At 38.2% G+C, this 19,838-nt stretch overlaps 1 protein-coding gene across 1 annotated transcript in view; it reads left to right on the top strand.

The window, feature by feature from the left end:
* The window catches only part of ptprm (protein tyrosine phosphatase, receptor type M), a 431,502-nt gene that overhangs the window by 293,567 nt on the left and 118,097 nt on the right, over positions 1 to 19,838 (top strand). The window contains exon 15 of the mRNA XM_031903767.1: positions 1,689 to 1,821. Within this exon, the coding sequence (XP_031759627.1) occupies positions 1,689 to 1,821 (133 nt within the window). The remainder of the gene's footprint in view (positions 1 to 1,688; positions 1,822 to 19,838) is intronic.

Raw genomic sequence — 19,838 nt, 5'->3', positions numbered from 1 at the left:
GGTTTGAATAAAAGACTGGTATATGAATAGTAAAGGGCATGAATGAAAAGATGAGTGAAAAGAAATTAACAACAATAAAATTGTAGCTTCACAGAGCAACAGTTTTGTTGCCTGCTGGTTTCAGTGACCCCCATATGAAAGCTAGAAAGATGCAAAGATGGCAAATAATTCCACAACTATAACAAGTAGTTAACCACCACTTTAAGCTCCTCAGGACAGGGACTTAACTCAAGCTGCCATTTCCTGCACCTGTGCATTTATTACGATTGTTTCATTATTTAACTTCACTCCTGTTTGTAACCTTATTTGCATTGGTATAATGTTTTTGACTGGTTTGAAAATATATAGCATTCTGGCTAACTAGTCAGTGGACCTTTCAGCTGGCTCAGTTAATTTTGGACGTCCACATCCATGTCCAAATAATAGATGTTGTCAAGCAAATAGCCTGTGGGACAGTGACATATCCAAAAATTTGTTTCATGTGCAGGTAGCCTTCAAGAATGGAAGAGTAATGGTACCATAGTAAAATAGACTAGAGAGAGATAGAGGGGTTCATAAGTAAAAAAAAAAAACAAATGAAAATGAAGTGTTACATAATGTTAAAAAATGCACTTCACTTGTTAAATAGTAACAGTGGGGTTATAGAGCTGACGCCGTGTGTACACGATATAAGGATGTTGATAGGAAGCATGAAAAGGCACTAAAAAGAGGTAATTGGGATTTGCAAAATAAATTTGTGTTTCTGAAACCATCTGTCTGGTTAATGGCATCCCACATGATGAGTACTGTCACATTCTGATTAAAAAAATTGGAAGCTTAGGAATAATACAGGTCTGAGGAGGGATCGGGTTTAGTGAATTGAACATTGCGTTTCGTATATTTTTCATCTTGAACTCATTTAGGGGAGGAAATGGATATTTCATCAGACATCGATTTGACATTCCATCACATTATACAGTAAACATTATAAACAGAGCATTAGAAAAATAAGGAATCTCAGGGAGCTAAGACAGTTGCTGCTGCAAGGCACCAGTTATCTCATTTAAACAGATATTAAATGTGGGTGCCAATGGTGTGATCATCAGCTGCTTCCCACTTTGTGAATAAATTGCTTAGAAGGAGTCTTTTGACTACCAGATGTGACCTAGATTTAAATTTCCAAAGGCAAAAATAGGCTATTGTGTCGAAAAACAATCACTGGTAAAATGCGTGGTGAATGAGCTTATCAGAGTTTTCCAGGTGTTTGAGTTAATATGTTATGGAATTACTGCTTCACTTAAGAAACATAATTAAGGATAACACAGCAGCAAATCAAGTTTGGGTAAAGGCATAGGATAGTTATTATGTTGTGAACAAGGATTTTTTCCCTTTACAAAAGAAAGAACAGAGGATAATGAAATGTATTGTACAGTGCACCTAAAATGGTTAAATGATGTATGTTTTATACCCAACCACTTACTATGCCTTACATAGATTTGAAGAAAAATAAGTGTAATCTCTTTTCTGTCATTACACCTAAAAGCTTTTTAATATATATGGTGCCTCAGAGATATGGCTGAAATGAGGTAGAATTTACTGTTTAATATGGGGGCCATTGCTGTTAAATATATAGGAGTATGAAAAGATAGAACTACATTTTAAGAGATTTGTGCTGTTTTTTTCTCACGTGTGTATCATTCACCATATAGGAGCGGCAACAAGCAAACCGGATTCAGAACATGAGAGCCAATCCGATCACACAGTCAAAATCGCTGGGGGAATAGCAGGAATTCTCCTGTTTGTCATCATTTTTCTTGGAGTTGTCTTAGTCATGAAGAAGAGGTGAGTGTGAGGTTACCCTTTAAACAATTACAATGCAGAACTTTAGAATAAAGATCAAGCACACTTAAATAAACCTTTAAAAAAGAGTCAAATGTAGTACAGGTATGGGATCCCGTATCTGGAAACCTATTATCCAGAAACTTCTGAATTATGGAAAGGCTATCTTCCGTAGACTCCATTATAAGCAAATAATTCTATTTTTTTTTTTTTGCTGTAATTATAAAACAGTACCTTGTACTTGATCCTAACTAGTATATAATTAATCCTTATTGGAGGTAAAACAATCTTATTGGGTCTATTCAATATTGAAATGATAACAGACTTAAGTTATGGAGATCCATATTACGAAAAAGATCCCTTATCCGGAAAACCCTAAGTCCTGAGCATTCTGGATAACAGGTCCCATACCTGTAAAAGCAGAATCAAGTGAATTATGATCTATGACTTGTGAAAAATAGCCAAAATGGAAAACAATATGGTGGCCAGATGGATTCATATGAAAACCTAAATTTCACAATTATAGTGTTTTGTTTTTTTGTTTTTTTTTTATTAAAGTTACTGTTGCTAGCATCCCTCTGTCAACAGAGAATTCCATTAACTATATAACAAAATGAAATGATGAGCTTCAGCCTAGCTCAGTGCAAATGAATATCATTCTCTAGCACAGGAAAGCAGTATTCCTATATAATACTCTGCTGTTACTTATATATTGCTCTACCTTATGGTCAGGGCCACTAGGGCATGGTCCTGGCATTTAATGAAGTACAACACCAGTGATTTCTAAACATTAGTGCACAGATGTTTGATGTGTTCCGCGTGCCAGTTTTTTTCTGTTAGATGTGTCTTTCACTTCTTTTTAAGTAAACACCATGGGAATTTTCTAAATAAGTTGAACTCTGTGTTTCCATTTGCCAAGCCAAAACAGTATAAACACACAATTGATCTTATGCTTTGACCTGGTTAGGATGGCTGACCTTTGGAACTTTATTATTATTATTATTATCAGCAGGCATATTTTATAACATATTTTGCAGCTCTTTACTGCTCCAGTGGAGCTTACAATCTAGGGACTCTATACACACAAATTATCTTTTATCTTATCTCACTTTTATCTTATCAGAAGCCAATTAACCCTGCTATATTTGTATGTAGTGTGAGAGTAAATGGGAGCTAAGACTGAGCCCAATATGTCTGAACTTAAAAGCATGTTTTAATAGCCTCAGCTTTCCAAGAGGCAGATAGGTTACAAAATGGACCAATGGCAAAGTTAATATTTTTAAAGTATATTTTTTAACGGGTAAAATACCTTATACACATTTAAGAAGTACAGTCCTGTTTACTCTCTATTGCTTCCTGGCTTTCCCCTAGCCTGTCAGTATTACAGGAGGCAGGGAAGAAAATTTGTAAAAACCTATTATAGTACCGTAGGGGGGGGGGCAGAATGTTGATCTGTTATAAGAGGCATTTTGACTTACCCTCTACATTGTTGCCCTCTCTGGGTTAAGGTGGCATATACATTCAGATTTTAGTCTTCTTCTGCTGTTTGGATATTGAACGTTTAAACACAACAATCTAAAATAACATTAAGAATGAAATAACAAATCGAAGGATGTTCTGAACATAAAATAGTTGGCAGACTCCAATTGTACCAAAGTTACTTCCTGGAAATACATTGTAGGTCTCATAAGTATATCGTCAGATACACAATACAGGCTCAGATTTGTAACGTTCAAGTTAGAATGGAACCAGTGTGCGACCGCTGTATGCAAAATCTGACTCCTACAGTATAACAGGAACTCCCAGCTCTTCCCGGTGTTCACCGACGCCCTTTTGGGGCCCCGGACTTTCTGCTGCGGTCCAAGCTGGGGTCCTGCAAACCTTCAGAGTTCAGACGAGATGCGAGGTACAGGCAAGGCAAAGGCAGAACGTAGTCGGGGTACAGGCACAAGTCGGGGCTGGCAGCAATATTCGTAGTCGGGGTACAGGCAAACGGTCAAGGCAGGTAGCAAGTATCGTGGTCAGGGTCAGGCAAAGGTCAAATCCGGAAACAGCAAACAAAATGCAAGAGCAGGTACTGTAGATAACAGAAGCCAGCTTGGGCAATGAAAACAATGAAGGAAGGGGTTTAAATAGCCGAATTTGGCGCCAAAAATCAAAGGAACCGGAAACCTAAAAAACCTACACAAAGATGGCGCCTAATGCTTCAGGGCGCGCGACTGCGCATGTACGCGCGTCATCGTGCATGCGCAGTAACGCCGCGCCGTCCCTGCCGAACCCGGAAGTGCGGGCCCCTAATAGAGCGCGTCTGCCGGCCGGCGCGACCTAAGGTAGGGGAACGCGCCGGTCCGACAGAGCACCTCACAAGATTTTATCCAACCAAATTTTTCTAACCTGTCCGATTGACTAAATGATCGCCATGATACAAAAATTATCGGGACAATAATTGTGAGCCCATGCATGTTCCAAAACTATGTTTCATATGATTACATTGATGCGTGTATTGCCCACCTTACACTTGGCCTAGGGGCAATTGCAAATGAGCCTTTACAATTAAAAAGATTGGTGTAATCATCAATTTTGGACTCATCTAAACAAAGTACACAAAAATTCTATTGCTTTTTGCTCCCAATGGAATATTATTGGGTTAATTTGTTGTTGCCCCACACAGAGCTGTAAAAGCACTAAGAGAAAAACTTGCATTTGGGGCAATGGGTGTGCTCTGTCAGGCTACAAATCTGACGCAGTGTGCTGTTAGCTGAAAGGCAACACTGTAATTATTGTTTGTCTGTAGCAAGTTCAGGGCTCTCTTGCACCCAGCATCCCCCGCCGCTCCCCAGGGATGTCCAAGCACATCTAGTGGATACCAATGTGTATGAATGTGTTGCATGCCTTTGAATACTGCTTTGCCAAACCCAGGCAGTAAAACATTCAAAACTAGGCACAACAGCCCTAAATGTCTTTTTTTTATTTTTAAGTAATTATCTATATAATACCTAACATACACATCTAATTTTATATTCGGCATAAAGCTGCATATGTACCCTGTTTTCTTTTCATAATTTCACAAAATCATGATACATTTACAGAAAGCTAATACAACATTTGCTGCACATGAAACATTACAGATCAGTAATTATTGATTACTACTTGGAGAGTATTATTTGCTAATATATCAGCACAACAATATATTTCTAGCTTTCGAAAATGAGCCATCAACATTCTGTATTTTCTAAATGACTATCTTTAATATGCATACCCTTGTGCTCTGCTGTCCAAATCTCTACATACATTAATAAAAACCCTCACTGTCACCTTCCTGTACCATGAATTTTCTTATCCGCTCAATGCATGAAATACTGAATTAACCCATAGTCAGTGCTGAAAGGAGAGAATATCATTGTGCAATTGACATTTACCTGTAAACTACAGTTATTTAGTTATCGCTATACTTGGCATGGGATAAATGTAAACAAAAAGATGTCTTTGTTAGTGTCTGAAAAGGTTCTGCCCCAAAAAAGCTTGGCTGTGCCTTCTTGGACTGAACACTTTTTTTTTGCTTATTATATGCAGCAACTTTTCTATCTTCAGGGAAGCCATGTCATTTAGGAGATTGATTGACTAAAAGGCATGTACTAAATAAGGCATACATTGTAGCTTGTTGGACTTTCTCTACTGCAAGAGCTTCTTAGATAAAAAAATAGGAGGAATAACCAGTATATATAAAATCAGTTGTGGTGGGTCCTTGTGTAGGAGAAATCATTTTACAATGTAGCTATTTCCATATGTATAAACAGGGTTCATTTGTGGTCATTGGCTGCTCCCTAATCTAAATAATCCTTGTGATAATCTTATAAAGATGGATGCTGATGTTTCTTGGAAGAATTAATCTCAGATAGCATTCAGTTGTTTGGCACACACAATACACACGGTTTTATTTGTTTGGTTGTTTGTATAATTATAAAGGCGCAAATTAAGGACATAGTAACATAGTAACATAGTAAGTTGGGTTGAAAAAAGACATACGTCCATCAAGTTCAACCATAATGCCTATATATAACCTGCCTAACTACTAGTTGATCCAGAGGAAGGCAAAAAACCCCATCTGAAGCCTCTCTAATTTGCCACAGAGGGGAAAAAATTCCTTCCTGACTCCAAGATGGCAATCGGACCAGTCCCTGGATCAACTAGTGCTGAGAGCTATCTCCCATAACCCTGTATTCCCTCACTTGCTAAGAATCCATCCAGCCCCTTCTTAAAGTTATATGATGTATCAGCCAGTACGACTGATTCGGGGAGGGAATTCCAGAACTTCACAGCTCTCACAGTAAAAAATCCTTTCCGAATGTTTAAATGGAACCTCCCTTCTTCTAAACGGAGTGGGTGCCCTCGTGTCCGTTGGAAGGACCTACTGGTAAATAAAACATTAGAAAGGTTATTATATGATCCCTTTATATATTTATACATAGTTATCATGTCACCTCTTAAGCGCCTCTTCTCCAGTGTAAACAAACCCAACTTGGCCAGTCTTTCTTCATAACTGAGACTTTCCATACCCTTTACCAACTTAGTTGCCCTTCTCTGGACCCTCTCTAACTCAATAATGTCCCGTTTGAGCACTGGAGACCAAAACTGAACAGCATATTCTAGATGGGGCCTTACCAGCGCTCTGTAAAGGGGAAGAATAACCCCCTCCTCCCGTGAATCTATACCCCTTTTAATACAGCTCAAAACCTTGTTTGCCCTTGCAGCTGCTGCCTGGCATTGCTTGCTACAGCCAAGTTTATTATCTACAAGGACTCCAAGGTCCTTCTCCATTAGGGATTTGCCTAGTGCAGTCCCATTAAGGGTATACGGGGCTTGCATATTTTTACATCCCAGGTGCATGACTTTACATTTATCCACATTAAATCTCATCTGCCACTTAGCTGCCCAGATTGCCAGTTGGTCAAGATCCTGCTGCAGGGATGTCACATCCTGGATAGAATTGACTGGTCTGCAGAGTTTTGTGTCATCTGCAGACACTGATACATTACTCATAATACCCTCCCCTAAGTCATTTATGAAGGACGATAATGTATATCTGAATAATGAAAACTGTACTTTCTGATATGGTAGGTAGTTGGAAAGCTTTGTAATTCCACATGGCATGATACTTCTAGTAATCATGAAGAGGGTGGAGTGTAGAACCATTTTTCCTGTTCCAATTAAAAAAGGGGTTGGGATTATTATGAATAATACTGCTATTCCCACACAGGGTTGAAAGGGTAGTCATTTAGTTACAAAGTGCTGCTATATGCAAATGCTGATGTCCTGGCATTTAACAGTCATCTTGGGCCTGAGTGTTATAATGCTGAGGTCAATATATATCCCTTGTTTAATATTCATTGGTCTATTGGTTCCATGAACCTTTAAAGGGGATGTCCACCCAAAAATGATTGTTTTGCTCAATGATAGAAAATGTCATTCTAAGCGCCTTTGCGACATACATAAATTTCAATGTCCAGAAATTTTAAAGTCATTTGTAAATGTATTTGCAACAGAAAGCACAATCTATATGTCCTTTTTCTTTTTACTGCACTGCTGGTACTGACGGTGAGAAAGACTACTGCACTGCTTCAGGAGAAACAGAGAACAGAAAAAAAACAAACAAACACTGCTTTCAATAGCAATTGCATATATACAAATACCAAAAGTGACTTTAAAGTGATTAAAATATATTGTAGATTAACATTTAACATATATTGTAAAGTTGCTTAGAATTATATTTATGTTTATAATGCAAAGGTGAACTTCCTCTTTAATTCTGGTAAATTCTTAAATGAAGTCTGAATAACTCTAACAGGGTTGGACTGGGCCGCCGGGGCACCAGGAAAAAACCCATTGGGTACTCCCGGCCCAGACCCAATTCCTGTTGCCGCTCCCCTAGGCGTTGGTGTTCTCACCTGACGCATTTCACTTATGCCCTTTGGGGGGTTAGCGGATTGCCAATCCGACACTGAACTCTGAGACACTAGAACACCATATTTTGCATTGGTCACTTGCTTCTCTTAAAGCTTCAGTAACTCCTTGAGCAACATTTTGAAGTACTGACTAACAGCTCACATTCATTATATTCCTTTACAGCACTTACATAACCAGTGTTAGGAGCTAATGGTTTGATTTCTTGAATAAAAGACTAATTTTGACCCATAGTTCTTTTTGCTACATTTCTTCACATAACTTTGAGGGTAGAACATGGATAGGCAATATTGCCTACCCTATAGTTGGAGGCAGCACAGCAGATTTATTGTGGAGGTATGACATTTTTTCACTCCCAATGACCACACTAAGGGGCACATTTACTAATCCACGAATCCGAATCCGAATGGGAAAAATTTGGATTGGAAACGAACATTTTGAGACTTTTTTGGATTTTTTTGCGATTTTTTCGTCGCCGTTACGACTTTTTCGTAAATTCTGGCGACTTTTTCGTAGCCGTTACGACTTGCGCGAATTGTCGCTACTTTTTCTTAGCCGTTACGATTTGCTCGTATATTGTCGCAACTTTTTCGTATTGAGCGCTTGTAAACGGCGGGCAAACCTTTCAGACTTTGCATGATTTTGGAAGCCTCCCATAGGACTCAATGGCACTCTGCAGCTCCAACCCGGCCCAAGGAAAGTCTCCCATAGGGCTCAATGGCACTCTGCAGCTCCAACCCGGCCCAAGGAAAGTCTCCCATAGGGCTCAATGGCACTCTGCAGCTCCAACCTGGCCCAAGGAAAGTCTCTCATAGGGCTCAATGGCACTCTGCAGCTCCAACCTGGCCCAAGGAAAGTCTCCCATAGGGCTCAATGGCACTCTGCAGCTCCAACCCGGCCCAAGGAAAGTCTCCCATAGGGCTCAATGGCACTCTGCAGCTCCAACCCGGCCCAAGGAAAGCCTTCCATAGGGCTCAATGGCACTCTGCAGCTCCAACCTGGCCCAAGGAAAGTCACAATACTGATGCTTGAAAGAATCCGAAACTTTCGTACTCGGCACGACGGCTACGAAAATGTCGCGACAATTAGCGCAAGTCGTAATGGCTATGAAAAAGTCGCGACAATTTACGAAAAAGTCGGAACGGCTACGAAAAAGTCGCGTCAATTTACGAAAAATCGCAAAATACTGATCATTAAGAAAAAAACGCATTCGGACGCTTTTCGGACGATCGTGAATTAGTAAATGTGCCCCTAAATGTTAGTGTGGGTACAGTGATACATCCACCATCCACAATGTGTCCAACTTAGCTCTAAAAAGCCTTGCTGCCTTTAAATCGCACACAGTAAAGATATACAGCAAGAGCAAACCTGTGGGTGTAACTTCTATAATATTGTGCCCATCAGTGTGCCTAGTGCTGCACCTACTACAAATGGCTGCATATATTTTCTTTAAAATTACATTTTATATGAAGATGCTAATGGGCAAGCAATAGTTATTAAGTTATTAATTTAAAGCATAACCCAAGTATAAAATCAGTTTAGTACTTTACATGTTGCTCTTAACTATCTGATAAATCTTTCCAGCATACGTTATGTGCTTTTTCATCAGTTTTCCTACACCTATTTATCTCAATTACCGTTTATGTAGCACTTAATATAATCCTCCCACCCAAACAAGTTGTTTTGATGAATGATATTTAATATAGCATTCTGAATGACTATATTTTCATACATATATTGCAGAAAGCATTTGTACTAATTAGAGGAACAGCATTTCCTACCTTGCACTGCTTTGCTGACCTTTTCATTTCCATGTTGGCTGTGTAGAATTGATTTACGCAATTTATCTCATATAACTGCAACAGGTGAATGTCAGGAAAACAGGGAAAATGAAAAAGGAAAATGAAAATAAAAATGAAAAAATTAGACAGCTGGGTTTAGGGCTAAACATAGGATATAAATCAATTATCGTGGTAACAACAACAAAAGAGTAGATAGACCACAGGGACCAAAGCATTCACGTTTACTCAAATAGATCAATTTATTTTGTGTTTTGTTTAATTTTTGTTATCTCTTTTAGAAAAAAAACAACATATTTACCCGATATATTTATCATTAAACGCTACTAATGAATTTTGCTCTCAACAAATACAGAACATGCACTACATATGAAAAATTGTTGAGATGCTGCATTTGGCACTCAGCATTAACAAGCAGCTTAAAGCTGCAGGCTTGTGGCAGATCTAAAGCCATCTCTGCTTTTGAAGACTCAGTAGTAGGCGCCAAAAGAAGCCAACCAAATTATTCATCCAAATACAGCATAAGGATAAACTTGGCATCAAGGAATGCCTTGAAACTGTCATATAGTAATTATCATGGAAGGAGATAAAATAAATGTAATCATGAAGATATATTAGGCAGAGTTGCGTGTTATGTTTCCTTCATTATTCCTAGTTAAGCTGGCACATTTCCTTTTGTAATGATGATTATTTGTAGGAACCTTTTCCAGAATTTGAAATCCACAACATTTTCCAGCAAGGCTGAGATTCATCAGAATTCTTAGAAATAACATCTTATTCATTAATTCATTAAACGATTACACTGCACAGTAGTATTAGTCTGTTACCCAAAACTATACCTGTTTGGGTGATATTGTGCAAAAGTTACACATTCAGTAGAGCAGTGAATAGACTGATGGAGCAGAAGCATATTATGAAGAGGGGAGGGGGCTAGGTGAAGGCCATGTTATGAAAAAGGGAGGAGAGTTGTGCTAGAGCAGTGATCCCCACCCAGTGGCTCGGGGGCAACATGTTGCTCACCAACCCCTTGGATGTTGCTCTCAGTGCCCCCAAACCAGGGAGTTATTTCTGAATTCCTGACTTGGTTGCAAGCTTTGGTTGAATAAAAACAAGATTTACTAAAAAATAAAGCCTTTTGTAAGGTGATAGCTACCTAATAGCACTTATTTGGCACCTCCATGAACTTTAATGATGCTTGTGTTGCTCTCCAAGTCTTTTTACATTTGACTGTGGCTCAAGAGTAAGAAAGGTTTGGGACCCCTGTGCTAGAAGGTGTAAGGGAGGCAGAAGAGGGCATCAGTAAACAGTGGGCATGTCACTGGGCAGAGTGGGGAGCAGTGGCAGCATCATGGGAAGGTCAGCATGGTGTTGGGATGGGAACATGAGTGGAGTTAAACATCTTGGTTTTGCCCTAGTATCTTGGGACAAGTGTCCCCCCACCCCCCCGACAGGGCCTCTTGCCACCTGCCTGGCTTACCTTCAGCGTGTTGGGGGAGGGAGACTGGCAGCGAGAGGTAGCGCTGTCAGGGATTGGGTCTGGGCCGACGGGGCCCACCAGGTTTGTTTCCGGCCCAGTCTGACCCTGATAAAGGCTGTGGATTTTCACAATCTCAACAGTGTAAATCCTGGTTCTGGAGATTCTTGGAGTTTGATGTTGATTCTGTGTTGGCAAAATCTAGTGGCACTTTTTTTCTAATTGATCATAACATAACAGAGGTATCTTGAATAGTCCCCTAGTTTTTATGGTCCGAAAAACTTTTCTACACATTGGCAGCCTTGGCTTTGTTGACCATTTCTTTCCATGGTTTTACATTTCACTCATGCTGGCAAATGTGACATAATATTATGGATCTCTTCCCAATACTGTATACTGGAGGCACAGTCAGTTTAAACAGTACTTCAGTTCAAAATGTAGATGGTCACTCTCAGGAACTGCAGTTGTACCCAACAGGAAATCCCATGGACTATAATTAAAAGGCATGCCAACATTCTGATGCCGTAACTTATTGAAAAAAAGTTGCAGCAACAACATACCATGTCCGATATAAGCATTAGCTCAGTAGTGCATGTTTTCTTGCAATTCTTGCTCACAAAGTCATCAGTTAATTGTTTTGTACTCACTTTTATGAATATTGTTTTCCCTTCTTTGGCAACTGCTGTAGGTCCATTGCCATTGTGACCCTAAAATACAGGATGAGACAATGCCACACCTATTAACTGCCTCAACACTCTGATACTAGTGTGTAACTGAAAGCAAATCTTTAGGACTTTTTCCCCTTTAATGGAAAGATGTAACCATTACATTGTCTATGTACTGTATATGGTCATTAATGTGATGTGGTGCATGTTATGTCTTAGAAATAACTTGCTTTCCGAATCTGTCATTCATGCCACCTGATCTGTTCTCGTTCATCTTGATTTTTCATACATTAATATCTGGCTTTTCTTTCCTTCCATTTCATCTTTTTTCTACCACTGCCTAAACCCTTGCTTCATCATGACAGAAGAAGCTATAACTCCTACACTTATTACCTGTAAGTAATTCTTTGTGCATAAGTAGTGACATGCTTTCTGCCATATTTTCCCATGCATGACTATTGAATGCCAGTTATGCCGTCTGTATATATACTTTCACACTGGATTTGAGTGAATTGTGTGCAAGTAATTAGAGCCCTTTTTATGCCTCTCCTGTCAAAAATAAAATGTTACAATAAAATATATAATAAGATGGAGTAAAAAGGCTTAAGTCAAGCATAGGTAATGTTCTATGCTCCTGCAGAATAACAACTTCCAGCATGCTGGAGAGGCAGATTACTGGGAGTGGTACTGCTCAGATTTATTTATACTTTCTTAATGTATCTAATTCCATTTCTGCTAAGTTACTACATTTACCAATCTAAATAAATAATCACTTATGATAGGATTGACCTTTATTATTCTTTAAGGTCTCAGGGATTAGGTTTACATCAAAATCCTTTTGACTGCTACTATTTTCATACAAGTACTGCCTCTGCAGATGAATGACAATGGTGTATTCTGATCTGAGCTCTGATTCAATGAGCCAAGCAGATCTGAGCTGTTCAGATGATTGAATTAATCATAGCGAGGATCAAGATGAATCCGAGACTCTCATCTTGACTTATGTCTACTGTCCGAAACATATGCTGTCATCTGAGACATAAACCAAAGAGAGTGGCCGTGTGGAATAATGCAAGATTAAAAACTACTCCCAGTAAAAAATGTGCTATATTTCCCTAGTAACGCTGAACAAGTTAATGGTAGATGTAAACATTGTTCTCTCTTGCAATTATAGTATTACCAGATTACCACTGAGCATTTCATTAACAGTCCATGATAATGGCTTTATGGATGGGTATCGTTGTACATGTACATTTCACACCATTAACCAATATATCACAAGGAGAGTGTGTATTGTTTACATGATTCATTTCCATATTGTCCAGTTCAGTAGTTTCTCTATTATTTAATCCAATGCACAAATGAATTCAAATTAATGCATAGTGTGTTAAAAGAAAATATTGCTAAGGTTTACATGCTTGAAGTTGTGAATTATTCATCCTTAATGTCTGCAACACAATTACCACTTATTTCTGTAGGTGTTACTGGAGAATGTTCTCATTCTGGAATTAGCATAATTGCTACAGTATGCCCCTATTACTATTTTACTGCCAAGGGTATCATTGCCATTCATGTATTACTGTTTGTGTAGATTCACTTGTATCTCTAAAAGGGACAGAGGTTTGTGCCTATGGTTTACTATTGCTTTAGCCACACTCCTGATTATGCCAACCATGTTTTAGTCAGTCCTTTATCCTTTTCTAGTGTGGATTCATGTTAAAAAAATAGCCTTTTGTTATATTTACTTCCAGTTGAAGTGCTTATTTAATCATTAGGTTGAGTGGCATCTCTGTGGAGGAGTTAAGGCCCCTTGGACCGATTCGGCAGCTAATCGGCCCGTGTATGGGCAGAAACGAGCAGCCTGGCCGACCGATATCTGGCCTGAAATTGGCCAGATATCGATCGGCCAGGTTAGAAAATCCAGTCGGATCGGGGACCGCATCGGCTCGTTGGTGCGGTCCCCGAACCGACTGCCCATGGCCGCAAATGTAATCCGATCGTTTGGCCCCAGCTTGCTACCCGATATCGCCCACCCGTAGGTGGGGATATCGTGTAAAAATCTGCTCGCTTGGCGACATCGCCAAGTGAGCGGATCTTATAGTGTATGGGCACCTTTAGTTGTCAACCATTCTCTTTGCTAAGTTTATGCAAAGTTTGTTGTCATAAGATTAAAGTTATAAGGAGTCTGGCAGAGCAACATCAAGCCAGTATGATTAAAGCTGGAAATGCATAAGGAAAAGATGGAGCATATGCAGTAGTGTTTGAAGCCAGTGCTGCTCTGACTCTGATTTTGCAACCATCTACCACAATATCCTAACTAAATTATGTCAGATACAACTGCATGCTCTTTGATATATAAATGTAGGCAGCTAGGAGCAGTCAGGGCGTTCTACAAGGCTGCGACTGGATGTATAATTATGGACTCTAGTACTGGTAGCCATATCTGCATTCCTGCAGTTACTGGAGAAATGATAGAATGGAAATTCTGGTTTATGGATATCCGTGCGAGCTAAGAACAGTTAAAAGCCTGCATATTTTACACTTACTATTTTGTTTATTTTATGTGATCTCAATGTAATTACTTTTGACAGGGGAGAGCAGTCTCAATAACTTCAGTGAATTTTAGTATCATTCTCATTTATGTATAAATTACTTTGAGACCATTCTCACTATTCTTTCAGACACACATTTTCTGTTTTGTATTTCAATCTTTAAACCCAAGACTCTTCTTGATTTATGCTAATTACATCATAAACAACATTCTAAGAACTGTATAAAAATATACAGAAAGTAATTTTCGCCTTCTATTTTACTAGATTAAAAGCATAGGCTATGAATGTGGAAGTATTGCAATTTCCTATAACCTTACTTATTTATAAAATCCCTACCTGCCTTTACATTCAAATTGGTATTTGTTATGATAGTTTAATTAGCATTTAATGCAGTTATGATAAGATTTACTGGTTTAGGATGTTGGATCTTAGGTTGCATTTAAAAAAAAAAGTAGCAATAATGTGATAAAAAATGGCATAAATGTAGAGAACAAATAAAAACGTTTGCTAATAACTTATCAGGGAGGATGTTCATCAACACATTTCCAACATTTATATAAACCTTCCCTAAAAGAGTGCCTTTTGCTCACATTGCTCTTCACCATTTCAGGGAGGCCCATTTATCAACATTCTGAGAACTTTCATGCACTTACAAATGAAAAAAAAAAAACCTGAAAACCTTTAAAACTACAGTTAATTAATTTTTGCAAATACTGATATAAGTAAATGGGCCCCTAAGTTATAGGTGAAAAAGAATTCTCCTTAATAGCTATGCATTAACAGCCTCTGATATAGCGACCCCCAGGCCAACTATCCAATCATATGGGGGCCTACAGAGATCCATTGAGAGAAGACCACTTCAACATACCAATGCAGTCATTGCCTGAAAGCATTTTTGGCCAGATATCAATTGGATATGCCAATCGTCAATCACCATACACAGGCTAATAAGCTACCAACTTGGTAGGAAGGAGTACCAGCCCCTGTATGCTTATCTTCAGAATAATCTCTACTTATGCTAAATCGGTATTCTTGCTATCCAACATATTGGGATTACCAGACAATAAGTAATAAAGGGAGAAGGCAGGATTCTGATTGAAAGATGGGTCACTTGGCCTGAAGGACCTAGGAAATATTATGCAGAGTTGATTGAAGAATTAATTCCTATAGCTGTTGGACTACAACTTACATCATGCTTTAAATCTTCATAAAATGGTAGAGAATTCTGGAAGTTAAAGTCAAGCAACAATGGGTAGAGCAAAACTCGTGTTAGAAGGTTTATGCCCCTTTAGCAATTCTCTGAAAACTGGCTTGTAGACAAAGCTACTGAGCCATATACATAGGAATCTTTTTGAATATATACTATATTATGACCAGTTTCCATTGACAACTAGCAAGGGTCATTTTTGGGTGACTTCTGTATTCCACTGCTTCCTCTGCCTTGGGCCTAGTGAGAGGAGCTTGCCATCATGAGGATCAATAAAATGCATTGGATGGCCATATCTGAAATTTCCCTTGATGCAGAAATGGAAACAAATAAATCTTAACTTTTAAAATAAAGCTGTAAAATACATATTTGTTGCACTTAAAGTACTATTTTCTCTTGTACAGGGAACTAAACTTGTGAAATTCACTTAAAAATAATAGCGTCTATTTTTCTATTTTCTATGAGTCGCTCGTAGTCTTGGATACCATTTATAGCTTAATGGAGTGAAAGCACCCATGGCAAACATAAACATTTCTGTACAATAGAAGCACACATGCTCTTACAGAAGCTCTTAAGACTGCTGAAATGTCCTCTAAAAGACACTGTAAATAAATTACTTATTCTCTGTGAAAACAATTTTGTCATACATCAGCAGATAAAGCATAAAAATGTCAGCGGCAATGTAGAAATTAGACCAGAGACATTATTTCAGCTGACTTAAAAGTAGGCCATGTAGCAAAAGAAGTGTAAAAAAGACAGAAGTTTCTTCTAAGGTGCACACAAAAAATATATTATCGTAATCGTACAGAACATTTGCAACTTCTCCCTGAGTGGTACTGTAATAACATGGCAGTGCATTTAAAAGGGGATTTTAAAGCAAAATTTGAGCTTGTTTTACAATTGCTGCTGGGCACAAAATTGCTCTCAGAAAAAAGCAAGTCACAAAGTTGCTTGTGTCTATACGCTCTTCTTTTAACTTGTATGGAGTGCCAATATGTTGCTCAGAGTTGGACTGGCCCACCAGGATACCAGGAAAACTCCCGATGGGCCCAGGTGTCAGTGGGCCCTCCTGCTCCTGATCATTTGGCCTGTTTCATTATCATTCCCTATTACTGAATAGGAACAAAGAGGGGAGACTAGATGCTAGCATGTAAATAAAATAGACTAGGAGAATAAAAAGTTTGGGTGAGGAAAGGAGGAAAAATAGTTTGGAGAGTAGGCCCAGGGTCTAAGGTTTTCTGGAGGGCCCCTGGGGTCCCAGTCCGACACTGATGTGGCTTAGCTAGCTTATATTTCTGTGGCACTCAGAACAAGCTTGTTGGCACATAGAAGCAAGTGATCCCTGGCATTGCCATATTCTTTCATCAGGCAGTATTTCCTGGGCTGCTTTCTGCATGTTCTGCCTACTAGCGCTCTCAACTTGTGCGAGTTTGTTCTAGCTTAATTGCACACAAACCTATATTTACTGCTTTAGCATGCCCACTAATATGATGTCCCAACTTTAACATGATTAAGAAAAAGACCACAAGTTGTATACTGTACTGAAAAATCAGTTCCAAGTTGCAATGTGTATAATTTTGTGATGAGTATAGTTAAACCCATTTCAGTATGGTACAAACTGTGGTGAATTGCCCCAGTATTTTACAGCTTATTCAGTAAACCCCATCCCTTGGTTTGCCTTTTTCATTCTTATGTTTTTGTATTGGTTTACTTATGCCATAGGGCTAATTAAAAAAGGATGATCATAGATGCAGTTGGAACTATCTTTCTAAAGGAAATTGGCACAGCTATAACAAATAAACCCACATGCTATTGGATGTTTGATCATTTTTAATAGTTTCCTTTGCTTATTTCCTTATTGTATTTGAGATGGTATATTAGTTGGGTCATCCAATATATTCCTTTTGTTTGCTTAGCTAAACCACTAAATAGTCTAGGCAATTTTCTGTGCCATTACTTTTGCTTTGGTAACGTTCACTACTAAGACATTACATTTCAACATTATACAATTAAGGCAAATGAATACAACAGCTTATAAATATTATTTATTAAACATCTGCTAAAGTTTTTTTTCTTAAAATTAAGAATAATGCTTCTATACTCATGAGATCCACTTCATATTACAGTAGAGCACATTACCTGGAGTTCTCTTACAGTAGCCACTCTAATGCCTCAGACTGCTCTTTTTCCGAACACTAGTGATGAACACATTTTTTCACCTGATATGGATTTGCAGCGAATTTCCACATTTCGCCATTGGCGAATTGTTTTGCAAAACATCCGTGAGAATTCGCCGTGGAAAAATTAGACGCGTCAAAAAAGTTGCAAATTGGGCATGGCCGTATCAAAATAGGCGCGGCAGAAAAAGACGTGCATGGCAAGAAAAGACACGGACGACAATAAAAGACGCGCACGTCAAAAAAAGTTGCACGTCAAACATGTTTCACAGATTTTTCGTTTTTTCACGATTTTTACTGTCAGTTCACAAAATTTCAGCGAATCGAAACGGGACAGATTTGCTCATCACTACCAAACACTATAATGGGAACATATATTTAGTGGTTAAGGCATCTTGATTGAAAAACGTTTTTGCAATCATATTAATTTAAATGCTTAATTACCATAGTCAAGTTACTTATTATGCCTAGACCTACTTTATAGCCAACCTAAGAAATCTGTTGAATAAATATTAACAGTACATTATCATACATTTACTATTTTCCTTGCAAAATTGATATTAGAATAATTGTTCTCCGTTTTTTCCAACATTTAGCTAAAATGAATGTGTATACCAAATAGGGCTGTTCCCTAAAACAAAGAATAGATATATTCTTTTAAAGAAACAATTTTCCCAGATGACTTCAGAAACTATATAAAGAGCTATTCATTAAGCTACCCGTATTGTATAGTACAAACACTGCTTGTGTGGCAATTTAGATTTTTTTCTAAAGGCTGCAGTTTTTTAAAAGATTGAGTTATGCTTTCTCGGTACAATTTAATGAAATATTGAACCGAGTAAGAGTTGGCTGTCTGATGAAGCTGGTTACTGTGAAAAAGGAATTTAATGTTCCTTATAAACAAATCTTAAGGCTCAGACAGGGACCGGAGTTTATGTTTGCGTTTCATATTACAGGAAAAACAGTTAACGCACAGAATCGCCATATAAAGAGAATTACAGTTTTATTTATAGTGCCCATAATTGGGCAAACGATAATTGCATGCCTGTTTTGTCTGTGGTCTATGTGTGGACGCCACATGAGCTTGATCACATTGTGATGTGATTACTTTATAGATAACCGTTATAGCCCTGTACACTTGCTTCATTAGTCGCGCTGCAGCAGGATAGGGGGTACACACTCAGCAACAGGCCCTTAACTTGCACATTAATCAGAGCACAAGTCAGGGAGCTTTGGCAGGTGATCTCTGCAACAGGGCTTTGTACTTATTAGGGCTAATTTACAAAAGGAAAAGCAAACAAAAGAAAGTTGCAGAAATAAATCAAAACTGCAACTTGTTTCACAAAATTATTTTTCGTATAGTTGCACAAAAGCCAGCAATAAAAAAAACCTTAAAACCACCGAAACCACGAAAGATCTTTCCAGTTGTAAAAGGGACATCTGACATCAACTTCTACATGATTTCGACAAGCTGACGTACTTTTGCATTTGGAATTGTCGTGGTTTTGTCACGTAAGAAATTGAAAAAAGTCACATATCTTTCCCAATCGAACCGAAAAAAAAGCATTAGTAAATACCCCCAACCTAGTCAGTGATCAGAGACAGTATTGGACATATTTATCAATTTTCGAGTTTGTTTTTTTAAACTGAATAAACTTATTTATTAATAAGGAAAACTTGAATATATAGAATTTTTTAAGTGCACGAGCTCGAAAAACTTGAGTTAGAGAATACGTTTTGACTTTGCCTATGACAACTCCCATTGACTTCTATAGAAACTTGCAAGCTTTGAGATGGCAATTTTTTTACATTTAAGGGTAATTTTCACTTAATAAATAACAGACATTTGAGTTTTTGAACCATAACTTGAATTCGAACTTTTGATAAATGACTCCCTATGTATAAGGGTGCCACAGAAATCAAAATAGCACAAGGCCAGTTAGCCATATGTAGTATATAATGTTCCAAATACATTGGCTCAGTTCTAAACCCCTACTTTGACATAAAAATAAGCATTTGAAGATGCTTATAAAATATTTTTAGTTACTAGCCTTGGGTATCAAAGACAAATACAATATAACACTAATGAATTGGTAAGTACAGTATTAGCATTGTATTAGCATGGGTAAGTATTTTAATGAAACTCTCTAATCCTTAATCCCCTGTGCACCTAATGATATCCAGA

This window comes from Xenopus tropicalis, chromosome 6 (assembly GCF_000004195.4).
Source record: "Xenopus tropicalis strain Nigerian chromosome 6, UCB_Xtro_10.0, whole genome shotgun sequence".
Lineage (NCBI taxonomy): Eukaryota > Metazoa > Chordata > Amphibia > Anura > Pipidae > Xenopus > Xenopus tropicalis.
The sequence above is the reverse complement of the archived record's forward strand: the minus strand, read 5'-3'. Positions and strand labels throughout refer to the sequence as shown.